General features: G+C 34.2%; 1 protein-coding gene across 1 annotated transcript in view; it reads left to right on the forward strand.

Moving 5' to 3' along the window:
• The window catches only part of Tnni3k (TNNI3 interacting kinase), a 291,075-nt gene that overhangs the window by 89,313 nt on the left and 188,450 nt on the right, over nt 1-13,312 (forward strand). The window contains exons 7-9 of the mRNA XM_071617944.1: nt 4,040-4,178; nt 10,464-10,608; nt 10,683-10,787. Coding sequence (XP_071474045.1) covers nt 4,040-4,178; nt 10,464-10,608; nt 10,683-10,787 — 389 coding nt within the window. The remainder of the gene's footprint in view (nt 1-4,039; nt 4,179-10,463; nt 10,609-10,682; nt 10,788-13,312) is intronic.

The raw sequence follows: 13,312 nt of genomic DNA on the forward strand, positions 1-13,312 counted from the left end.
ATTTCTTCATCTATGAAATGGGAATAAAGATATTAATAGTGACTACTTCTCAGGAATGGTGTTATAATGAGATCTATATTTCTTCTCAAATGCTCAATATATATCACTGTGATGATACTAATGACAACAGCAACATAACAAATCATAAAAGCTCTTCCTGCAGTTCTCTGAACAAAGATGTCTTACAGAAACTTTATTTCCCCTTTACTACTGTCACAGGATGTTGTAAGTTGAAAAAAAAAATATCTTCTGAAATATGCTCGCATCCTAATTTCTATGAATTTTACCTTAAAAGGAGTTTTGCGGATGTGACCTAGTTAAGTATTTTGAGATAGGGAGATTATTTTGGATTATCCACTAGGCCTAATGATTTTCAAGGGTTCATGTAAGAGAGGAAAGGGAATCAAAGTTAAGTAGTAGGAGAGATGTGACAATAGAATAAGAGGATGAAGTGATGCAGGAAAAGGGCTGCAATCTAAGAAATTCAGGCAGCTTCTAGAAGCTAAGAAAACAAGGAAGAGGAAGCCTCCAGGGGCAAAGACGACATCATCATCATCATCATCATCATCATCATCATCATCATCATTTTCTAATTTGGTCACAATCTGAAATCAGTTGTTATTTTCCCTGTTCTTACTAATGATTATAAATGAGGTTCAGTCAGGTCAGATTGCATGCCAGAGTCATACAGATAATAAATAGAAAAGGTGAAATATGTACTCAGATCCATCTGATCCCAAAGTCCAGGTTTGTTTTGTTTTGCTAGAGCACACCTTGTTATTTCTCTCCAATCAGTGACCAATGTCATAAAATCTAGGCAATTTGCCTAAATTGGAAAGTCAGAATTCAAGACAATGTGCTCTAATCTAAAATCCATCATGAAAGACAGAATTTGTATATACTGCTTTCAAGCATTACCCTTTAGCTGTTTTCTCAAGAAACTGAAAAGAATCACATAAAACAAATATAAACATAATTGAATAACCAAACATAACTATTCGCCACTTTCACTCTCCCTTGTTTTTTCTCCCCTGACTCACTTACTTATGGAGAATTATACCCTTTTAACTTCCTGAAGGACATGCCACAGTACTGCCTGAAGACCCAAAGTTGAAAACTAAATTTTCTTATGTCCCTGGCTGTCCTACTTATTATGCCTTTTTTTCTCTGCTTGCTGACATATACTTGGACCCTTTTGGTCATGTGAAAACTGACCTGTAGCTGGGAGGGGTGGGGGCGGGTAATGCTCATTTCATTGATGTGCTGTTCAGAGTACACTGGAGTGCATTGGAGAGTCAGGCACTGAAAATGGGTTTGAAAATGTAGAATCCAAAAACCCAGGTGATGGAAATATTCCATATTTTTTCTGGCTTCAGGCACAGACAGAATATTTACAATGCATGCTGCTTGTAGAGCCATCTTCTTTGGTGATTAACCTCATAAACCAGCAGAAAGATAAAGAGCCTCGATGCATATTGGGTAGAGAGCTAAATTTGTTTACTTTCCCTGAAAATATAGTCACAGTCTTATAAAATTATGCTAAAATGTGGATGGCCCTTTTATGATAAGGGACTCACTTTCTCTATGTATGAAGGCAGCACATAAGTAATTTATGGAGGCTGTTGTCATTTGCTAAAATATGCTGACAAGGAGAATGGTACATTCAATATATAAATGTGCCTAATGTGCCATGTTCCCTGCCATTTGTTTATTTGCTTATTTTTAAGTGGACGAATAGATGTTTTGTACCAAGAACAATATTTCCTAGGTATATAATAATAGTGCTTAATAGACAATCGATTTCAGAGATAGTTTAAATCTGTCCATTATAAAGTCACATAATCAGAATTTACAGAGTCTGCATAAATGGAAATATTTGCTTACCAGTACAAAGTTCTTGAAGACTAAACTTCTGCTGTTCTAATGTCTCCTGAATTAAGTCTCTGTCTGCCCATTACCTAACAAAAGGATAAGATTCACATATTACCTTGATAGTACCACTTTTCCTAATAGTTATTAGAGTGCTAGGTATTTTTCTGAGTGCTTTACATTTTAAAACTTATTTAATTTTCACAGAAACTTTATGAGGGAGAACTGTTATCATCCTCCCACTCTAGCAATGAAGAAACTGAAGTATTAAAAGTTTAAATAATTTGTTCATGTTGACATAGATAATAAATAGAAGCCTAATTCCAGAACCCTTGCTCTTACCTACTACACTCAGTAGAAAATAATTTCCCCATATCCCATCCAGCTAATATTTTGCCTAGAATTTCTATCAAATGTCTCATATTTTTGAGAAATTTCTACCAATGACATGTATTGACTGCTGAATAGGAAAAGCCAAAAATAGTTCTAGAGCTCGAATTCACTTTTGTTTTGATACTTTTGTGGTCAGGATAATTGAGGCGCATTTTCCTGTTATTTTTAATGACACACACACACACACACACACACACACATCCCAACTTATCTTTTAGGATCACTAAAGTGACTTTTGAAATTCTCCAGAAAGCAATGTCAGGTTTAAGGAATTTATTTGGTGAATTCCTAAGTATATATGTAAGTGATTCAAAGGATCCTCATAAATTATCATCTAAAACAACCCCAGGAAGATGAAGTTATCATGTCATCTTTCTCTGTCCCTTTGGATATGGAGTAACAGCCAGTTGGGGAAGATGCCCGGATTACTGTTGCTGTTTCTCCTTTACTTGTACATATCCAGATCCAGGACTCTAGCAGCACGATGGCCAGCAGTGGCCTATGCCTGGAGCCATCATGAAAATCAAGACTCAAGTAAAGTTCTGGCTAAAAAAGAATTTGAAAAACCTTGTTCAGGAAGATAATGGGTGATTTTAGAAAGTACTACTATGTACTATGAAGACCTACATTATGGAACTGTCAAAAGTCAATGCTAAAGAAAGGAAATGGCAAAAGTAGGCTTTCAAAGCCAAAATTTAACTTTTTCAAAGTTTCTTCATAACTTATCTGGTCCTCACAATAACTTTGAAACAGGGATGATAAACAGTATTGTCTCAATTCACTGAAAATTTTTAAAATAACCCAGAACATATATTATCTGTCAGTCATTGTCCTAGGCACATTAAGCATATTATCTCATTTGATCCTCACAATGACCCCTGAGTTAAGTTTTATTATCATTTCCTTTTTATCCGTGAAGACATCTAGGCTGAAATTAATTTATTTTCTCAAGGTTACTCAGCTAATATAAATAAGATTCTAATTCTAGTTCTCTCTTCCTCTGGACAATAACTCTTTAGTTTACTATATTGCCACTCAACATTTAAAATTCATTATGTATAATAGGGTCAGCAGCATGCACCATGGTTCCTTAGGCAAAACTATCATCACAACTATTACTGCTTCATGCCACACATTTTTCCTTGCTTACAGACTCGTGTAATTCCAGTATTCAATCTTCTCCTAGAGATTGTGTTTAGAGAAGGTGTCCCTATTCCTCAGCCAATGTGTTGTAGATTTTAATTAGCCAGGCCACTCACAATAAATCTTTCTCCTTCTCAAACTTTTGGTCTAGAAAGTTGTAAATTACCTACTATAAGCCAAGGAGATATGGAAAAATGGTTTTTGAGAAGTTTTTAGGAAGAAATTTTTAGATTTGACAAAAGGAAATCTCATATTTCAAAAGCTAGAGGAGTCTCTTGCTTTACTCTGTGGACTTTGGTTTATAACACATGGAGCTGCTGAAGTTCTCTTGAAACCATGAGGAGGGTAGTGTGAAGGTATTGAGCATGGAAGAACAGATAGAAAGAACTTGAATTCTGACAATGTTCTTAAGCTGTTGTATTTAATCAACCCTGCAGTTGTTCTGGTTTAGGACTAACTGTTAACTAATCTAATAATAAATTCCTTGTTGTTCAATCTAGTTGAGTTAGGATTTTCTATTATTTTCTGGTGACAATAACCTAAGAGAAAGCTTTATAGAGTGTTCTTTAATGGTCGAAAGCTTCCCTTTATTACTTGACTCTTTGCATTAATCTCAAGTTAATGGTTCCTTTAGGTAACCCGCCTCCTTTTGAAATTTGGTGCTGATGTAAATGTAAGTGGTGAAGTTGGAGATAGACCTCTCCACCTAGCATCTGCAAAGGGATTCTTTAATATTGCAAAACTTCTGATGGAAGATGGAAGCAAAGCAGATGGTAAGATAATATATTAAGGAGAAATTTACTGTCTTTTACTTTATATATACTACTTTACTTGTACTTCTCTTATTAGAGAATAAACTTGAAAATGACTAATCCTCCAGTCATGTGATAATTTGTTCCACAAATGATAATTTATTTTAAAAAATATTCTTATTAAACCTACAAGAGAATCCTTCTCTACATGTTTCAGCTCAGTTCTCAACATATTAGGTGGCTTGATAAAGTAAGACATTTTCCTAGGCAAAATTGTTGTTTTTCCTGCAGTTTTCTCAAAGTGACATATAATTTACATATATAAAAAATTTTTAATTTTTAGTATAAATACTGAGGAATATTTACTCATGTATACATTTATGCAAAAACCACCCAGATCAAGACACAGAATATTTTTTCACTCAGGTATATTCACTTATTATTTTATCTCAGTAAATAGCCTTAACCACCAAAGATCCTCAATATATGAGCATCTATTGCCATAGATCAGTTTTGTCTGTTTTTAAAATTCATATAATTTGTGACAGATTTCTTCTGCTCACCCACTTAATTTCAATAGTTATTCATAATATTGCATAAGTCATACTTTACTTTTTATATTGCTAAAATTAACTTGTTTGAATATGCTACAATTGTTAATATTTCTGATGTTTTGCTCTTACGAATAAAACTACCAACAACATTCTGCTCCAAGGTAAAGAAGTCAAAGGACACACAGAGGCAAGATGCAGAGGCAAAATGGCTGCTTGTCCAAGCTGCTGGCTTTATTTATATCAATAGGTTACGTTAGGTCACTGGCATCAGTAGTACATTATTGTTCATTGTATCATTAGGCAGGTTACAGAGTTTGCAACATTATGCAGCTTACTCCTCAGTTATATACTAAGTTTCTATGTGCAGTGTTAGGAGGTTTGTATAGGTTTCAAGAAATTCCATTGTTTAAAGTTACTATTATGTAGACAGGTTCAGGAGCAGTGGAACTTGGTGAAACATTGTGGGTGTCTAACAAGAGTTCCTATATTTCCAGGAGCTGAGTGTCTGAGTTCAAGGTTGAGGCTGATAAGACCCTAGCACAGAGCCTCCTCAAGAAGGGCATTACTACAGCAGCTAGGCATCCTGCACCTTTGCCCAGAAACTTTCCCAGGGACTCTGCATGTCACAGCCAGGAGTCATCAGAGGCTCCAATCTCAGACACTGTTCTCCCATACTCTGCCACCTCTCTCCACAATCAGAGAAAACTCACTGTCCTGTACATTTGCACAGTCAGAACATCCAAGTGCTTTTGTGAACATATATGCATTTATTTTTCTTTAGTACATTTATTGAAATAGAATTGCTTTATCAAGGAGTATGCATATGTTTACATTTTTAGGAAGTTTCCAGACAGTTTTCCAAAATGTTTGTGCTATTTTTCAATCCTACATTAATATATCAGAGTTCCAATAGTTCCCCATTGCCTTTCCAATATTTAATATTATATTAGTATAATTTTTATTGGACATAGAATTTGAATATAATCAATTTGGGGGGAAAAGGCTTTAGAATATATGGAAGGACTTCAGATTCAATTACTAGAATAGAATCTCTCTTGCCTTTTTATTTTCAAAATTATAAAAATGAATTTTGGAAAGTTGATTAAAAGTAGAGTTATTAAAAAAAATTCCTCACGAACTTTATTTTTTGACACAAATTCACTGAGAGTTACATTTTGCCATTAAATTCTCTCAGGCATATCCAACATTCTTCCATTGACCCCCTAGAGACCTAATTAAAAGCCCAGCTGTAAGAGCTGCTGGCCTTTGCAACAGGAATGATACACATTTCTGAAAGGACATGGTTGTCAAACCTGTAGAACTGCCAGTTCCTTGGTCCAAAATTCAGATTGATATTCAGCTAATAAAGCTAATCGATGATTTTTATCTACTCAAAAAGAAAACAGAAAAGCTCCTATAGACAACTGAGGCAAGAGGCGAGGGCAGTTTCCAGTTTCCATGGTAGAAACAGGCATCACTATTTTGTAAAATACGAGAAGCATAGTTTGCATTGTTTTCTATAAGCTACTCTGCAGTAACACAGGCATCTATACTATGGATAATGTGTTGTCAAAACACTAGGAACACTATTACTTGGAGTTTATTTAAGCTGTCTCTTTCATTGTGATAGTTTAGAATAGGCAGAGGTACACCTCTGTGAACCACTGAACACATAATTATGTTTTTGAAACTGCCTTGCTCTTCTAAAGGGTCAAAAACTGCATCACTTTTTCCTTTTATTACCAATGACAACTTCAGCTTTTTATTCTTCTGCACAACTCCAAAGCTCAGTAGTGTCAAAATGAGTGTCATTTGTGATCAGCGTGTCTCCAGAATCAAAGGACTATTCTGCTTAAAAGGCATTGAAATGTGTAGCACACCCATCCTCCCCTTACATACCAGCATCATACAATATAATTTTTAACATCTTCTTTCGGTCTCACACAAGTACTACATGCCTCCTACTCAATCATTTTTGTAAAAATCAAGAGCCAGCATGAATCAAACTTTCAAGTATTTTTATTTCCTCTTGATACACATTTGATATTTAAACCCCTTTTGCACTTCAACCAATTGCAAAAATAAATAAATAAATAAATAAATAAATAAATAAATAAATAAACAAACAAACAAACCATAAGGTCTACTATGCTGATGGACACTGTATAATACCTATTACCAGTTAGTTCACTTATTCCAAAATGTAGCTAAGCCTCAAGATGATTTACTTTAAATACAGACTTTACCTATGGTAAATGGATGTAAAAGGAAGATTAAATGAATGACCCCAAAAGAAGAACAATTTGAAATCTGGTATTTACAGTATGTTTCCATGGTAACAGAATGTCACAAATAAGAATAAATTCAGGTTACAAAATTGGCCAAAATGTAATGCTGAAAGCAGACTCTTCATTTTAATGTGTTCAAAGGCTGACCTATTCAGTCAGGTATGTTTTAAGTCTCTGGTCTGCTTCTTTTTCTCTGAGGGCAATGAAAAAAGAGAAATATAATATCTCCTAAATGAGGTTGAAAAGGTCAGAATATTACTGGACTTCTTTAAAAAAAAAACTGCAATACAGTCTTCAAAACTTATCATTTTGACATGGTTGAAGATAGAATATTTTAAATTTGGAATTTATTAATTTTTGTCATCTCAGTATTAAATGTTATAGTTATTTTAATAAACATAGTCCTTCAACATAAATCCAGTTTTACAGAAATTCACACACACACACACAAAATTCTACAATATATTCAGTAAAAAGAATGTTTTATTTAAAAAAATATATCTTTGGGGGGATATTATACAAATATATTATTAAATATTTATTCAAAACACATATTTTAAGATATTCTGTGATTTTCAGCTATTAAGGGGTTAATGTAAAATTTTTATTTTATCTTTAAGATCAATAATCAATTATTGATTATTTTATCCCACCCACCCATTCAAACATATTTTTTCCTTTTAAAAGATATTACTGAGCACTTACTCTCTTCAGAGTAGAGGATAGGCACTAAATATTTTCCTTATGACAATTTACATATTTTTTTTTGTTTGAAAGTCTCCTTTACCTAAGCTTCTCAATAATATATTAAGTTAGAGTAAATATAATATCATTCAGAGGTTCAATTTTCTTGAGGGTTACATATAATAACATATACATGTTTAGTCCTTGCAAACTTGTCCATGAAAAAATCTAAGTCAATCACAATGACTGAAGCACAAATAACAGGTACATTCATATAAACCCTGTGTTTGATCCTGTATTTCCCCCGATTTCCCCATTGCTTCTTTGATGGGGAGAATGTTAGGTCCACTGCATGTAATTTACCAAGTAAAAAACTTACTTTAAGTCTTAATGATTCAGTAGGAGAAAAAGTATTTTGGGCGGAGCTGAGATGACTAAAGGCAAATTATGGACTAATAGAATATTGCACTATATTCTACCTTAAAATTTTCTGTCTGGACTTCAAGAACTCTTAAATGGCCTTCCAGAGGTCCTGGACTCCAAATTATTCTCATGCATTGACTCATGCCATTGACTGTGTTCAAAAAGAATGTGAACAAATGAAAGTATCACAAAAAGGAAGACAATTAAAAGAATGAGAAACATTCTTCTGTAGGAGATGTGTCTTTCTGAGCTATTTATTAATTTTAAAAAGATTCAAAAATTTATTTTTCTATAACAACCTCAGGAGATCAGGGACTTTGTTGTATATTTTCCTTTGGCTTAAGATCATACAGGACAGGATAATGAGAAAGATTATCAACAAAGTATACAACTAAAGAAGGCCTAAATAATTGTTCATTTATTGTTATATGATGATTATACCAATCATAGCCGAAAATTAGATGTAAAATTTTAAAACTTACTGTTACCTTCCTTGCTTTACCTTCTTATTTTCATTATTTTTTTTAAAAAATTCAGGCCTTCAATTCTTTTGGTTCTACAAAGTAAACAAAGAAATCATATATTAAAATAAATATCTATAAAGTACTTAGTGCAACTGTTTTAATGTTAAAGTACTGAGTGAGTTAAAGTCAAACCCAGAATTTGGTAGTTTAGTGTTTAGCTTTTATTATTTCAATCCTGTAATTACTGACTATTCGTTTAAACTATATTTGAGTGTATGGACTCTGCATTTCTAAGTGTATTGGTCTTAGAATGTAGGAAAAATTTAAGAGGGAAATTAGGAAACAAAATAACTTATTGAATATCTGTCCACTATATAATAGGCATAATATTAGATGCTTTCTAACCACATGTTCCTTTAATCCTTTAAGCATCCTGCAACCATGGTGTATTACTTCATCATTACTAATAAAACATCAGTACCTCTAACACCTAGGACAGTGACTGGCTCGATGTGATCATTCAAAACTTATTGAGGGAATAGAGTATCAATCAAGTTTTATCAAGCATTGGAAGCTAACTCTAATTTAAGCATATTAGGAATATATTTAAAATGTCAAGCAGCACACAGACTCTTCTCCAGAAAAGGGTAGGTAGGAAGGTTTCTAATACAGTGAGGAGCAACTTCCAATGTCACACTACAAAACAAAATCAGTCCTATGAAAACTCATCACCAGCTGTGCTGCACACACACATCAACCTTATGCTTGGAAAACCAGCAATGCAAGACACTGAATCTGTAGCTGGAATTGCTATCAATGGAAACTTAATAGAACTATTGCCACCACTACTACATTGCCAGGATAGATTAGGCCCTGTTTAATGTGTCATCAGCTTCACTGTCTCCAAAGAGCCTGATATGGTATGTTGATTGGAAGAGACTATAAATAATTGTCCAAACTAGCGCACTGTTGAGAATGACAACAACTCCCTATATTGTCCCCCTTTCCTAATCTTGGAAAACACATTTTCAGATTCTGTGATGGAACACTGTCTTAGCCTGTACTTGCAGTATAGGGCATTTCCCAAATACAAAAAGCTGTCATGAAGCTGGTTGGGCAAAGCCAAGAGCAAATTCCCACTACTGAGTGAACGAATGAATTTTAAGTAACTTGTCTATGTTAACATGTTTAATTAGGTCTGTGTCCTCTAAACTGTGGGTATATATACACATACACACACACACTCACACACACACACTCACACATATACACACAATATATATATATATATATATATATATATATATATATATATATATATATATATGTACATGTATATATATATTTTTTTCCCACAATAATATGCCCTGTATATTGAAGTATAGAGACTCTCAGACTCTCAACTGAGGATATACATCAGGACCTCCTAAACAATGTTGTAAACAAACAAATTGCCAGGTTCTACCAATAATCTGCAGAACCAAAAATACCTGGGTTTAGTTCTTTGGCCAGGATCTGTAATTTTTGACATCCTATATAGGAAAAACAAAATCAATTCAAAAGGATATATGTGTGGAAATAAGGCCACAAGTATCTTTTGGATGCTTATTAGTTTCCTGAACATTCTATCGTGCAAGGTATATTTGATTAGATGCATTCCACAGAATTTATGGGAGCTAGAAGAAAGTCTATTTAATGTGATAATAGGCAATAGAATAGAATTCCAACTTTTTAAATTGGTTGCACTTAATTTCCTCTATTATTATCATTAATTGGCAATTTCCAGGCGTCTCTCAGGCACTTACAAAATGTCCACAGCCTAGTATATATGATGGCTGTGATATATACAGTGGATTCCAGATAATGTATCTATTGCTTTCTTGCTGGTGACAGTGAATGCTCAGGATAATGAAGACCACGTCCCACTCCATTTCTGTTCTCGATTCGGACACCACGATATAGTGAAGTACCTGCTCCAAAGTGATTTGGAAGTTCAGCCTCATGTTGTTAATATCTATGGAGACACCCCTTTGCACCTGTGAGTATTAGATAGAATTCCATAGGTCCTATGAGACATGTATTTACTTATCAAAATATTTTCTTCAAATCTAGGGCATGCTACAATGGCAAAATTGAAGTTGTTAAGGAAATCATTCAAATAACGGGAACAGAAAGTCTGACTAAGGAAAACATCTTCAGTGAAACAGCTTTTCACAGGTAAAAGTATATTTATGTGCAATAGCCACTAAACTTAGCTGACACCTGACAGCACCTGAAGTTGTATACATAAAGCAAGAACAAATAGTGGCAGATGTTGCAATCAGAAAGTGATAGCACAGGTAAGGCAGAGGATGAGAAGCCCAAGCTAGATGAACAGAAGAAAAGGTGGAGGCAGATGCTGCAGTCAGCATAACAGATGGGGTTGCAGCCAGATGCTGTGTTCCTGGATGCTGCCACAAAGACAGGGACTAATGTTGCCAAGGCAACAGGCATATCAACATCTGTAAGCATATTGCTTCTATTCCTTTCTCTGTGGAATGCTGCCAAAAGGGGCTGTGCCCATAATCCTCCTCCAACAAGAATCTCATTACCAGAATTCATCAGCATCAAATGTGACATTTTTTTTCCTTGCTACTTAAACCTTATGTGCAAATATGTCTACCTATCGAAGACATCCATATGTCAGTCTGTAAAAGCCTAGTCAGGATGACTACTGAGATACCTAAGGTGGTATTATTTATTTTCTAGGAATCCATGAGAGTTCTATAGTATACTCTAGGAAAGCACAGTAAAGGATCAGCTCTGTTTGGAAATGATGTAAAAGAAAAAAAAAAGTGTTGGTCAGCTTTTTCATCACTGTGACCAGACTCAAGAGAACAATATAGAGGAGAAGGAAATAATTATTTTGGCTCATGGTTTCAGAGGTTCAGTCCATAGTCAGCCAACTCCATAGCTCTAGGCCAGAGGTGAGGCAGATATGGCAGAGTGGTGTAGCAGAGGAAAGTAGCTCAGGGTATGAAAACCAGGAAGGAGAGAGACAGACAGACAGACAGACAGAGCACTCTGTTCACCAGGGACAAAATATAAACCCCAAATGCACTCCCCCAGTGACCTACTTCTTCCTTCACACCATATCTGCCTACTTTTATAATGCAGTTAATCCATTCAAGTGGATTAATGTGCTGATTAGGTTAATTTTATCATAAAGCATCTCCAAAATTTTTTGCATTGTCTCACAAGTGAACTTTTGAGGGAGATCTCTTATCTAAACCATAACAAAGAAGGAGGAAAATAAATTGCTAATAATTCAGAGACAAAGCAGCTCCCTAAAACATCTAAAACAAAAGTGTAAGGTTTATAAAATTTAAAGCCTTCATTTTTCAAGTTTGCAATTTTGCTATAAAAATAATAATAGTAATTTGAATGTAATAAATCTTGAATATAAGGTCATTTAACTACATATTACATATTTCTTAGATAATTTGCAACCTCTCAATTGGTACCTGGGACTAAGTTGTTGTTTTCATAATGTTTGTATTGCACTGATAAATAATATAAATAAGGTGACTCTTGTTCATACTAAACTAAAATTAAATTTAGGCTTCTACATCAAACTTCAACCTATTAAATTGCACATGGAATTAAATGTTTTTTTTTAAATCAATCACAGAGATTGGCCAAAAGGGAAGTTAAGAAAACTACCATTTATGGAGAAGTGACTATATGACTGATGATTTATATCTATTATTTTATTTAATTCTCCTAACCCATTTTATAAAGGTGGAGAATATTGAAACTCAAGGAAACAAAATAACTTGACAAAGGTTCTTATGGCTAGAAAATAATGTAGTAAATGTCTAACTTAAAATGCCTAACTTAAAATCCTGTGCTTTTTGCATATCTTCATGTTCTAGTACCAGAATGTTTTGTTTGTACAGAACAGATGCAAAAACTCTTCAGATCATACCTTCAGTCAAAATGGATCAGTGGGATCTGTCCCTGAAGGGGAAAATTGGCAGAACTGATATGTACGCATCACTGGTATCCTCTTTCCATGTTAGGTCATGCCTGTTATGGCTGACACCTCAGGCTAGTTTTCAAATCATTTTGCTACCCCATGCACATGAATTGGAACCAACTGCAATCAGAGGGTGACTGTCACCTCCAGGAGGTTGTCTATATGAGATTTGTGAAGTGAGTTAAAAGTATGAACCCAACTGTTTTATTTTGTGTAAGCCTGTGGTGACTAGGAATAACAGATTAATATTTTTATTCTTTTTATTGTAAGCACAGACTTATAAAAGGAACTCCTTTTACACGAGAAATGTACTATGAATACAAATTTTTCTTTTTACAAATCAGTGCTTTGCACATAACAATCACTTATATATTTGTTATTGTTTTTATTTTATTTTTGTAGTTATAGATTAACACAGTACCTTTATTTTACTTATTTATTTTTATGTGGTGCTGAGTATCAAACCCAGTGCTTCACATGTGCTAGGCAAGCATTCTATCACTGAGCTACCACCCCAGCCCTGTTATCCTGTTATTATTTTTATATGTGTACTTATTCAAAAGTATATGTATATGCATACATATATACATACATACACTGTGTGTACATGTGTGCATAAGTGTGTGTGTATTTATCAAGTACTTTGTACACACATGTTATAGTTTGGATCTAGAATGCCCTCCAAAGGCTCATGTGTTGCAAATTTGATTCCCAGTTTGTGGTG

Source organism: Marmota flaviventris, chromosome 10, assembly GCF_047511675.1.
Source record: "Marmota flaviventris isolate mMarFla1 chromosome 10, mMarFla1.hap1, whole genome shotgun sequence".
Taxonomy (NCBI): domain Eukaryota; kingdom Metazoa; phylum Chordata; class Mammalia; order Rodentia; family Sciuridae; genus Marmota; species Marmota flaviventris.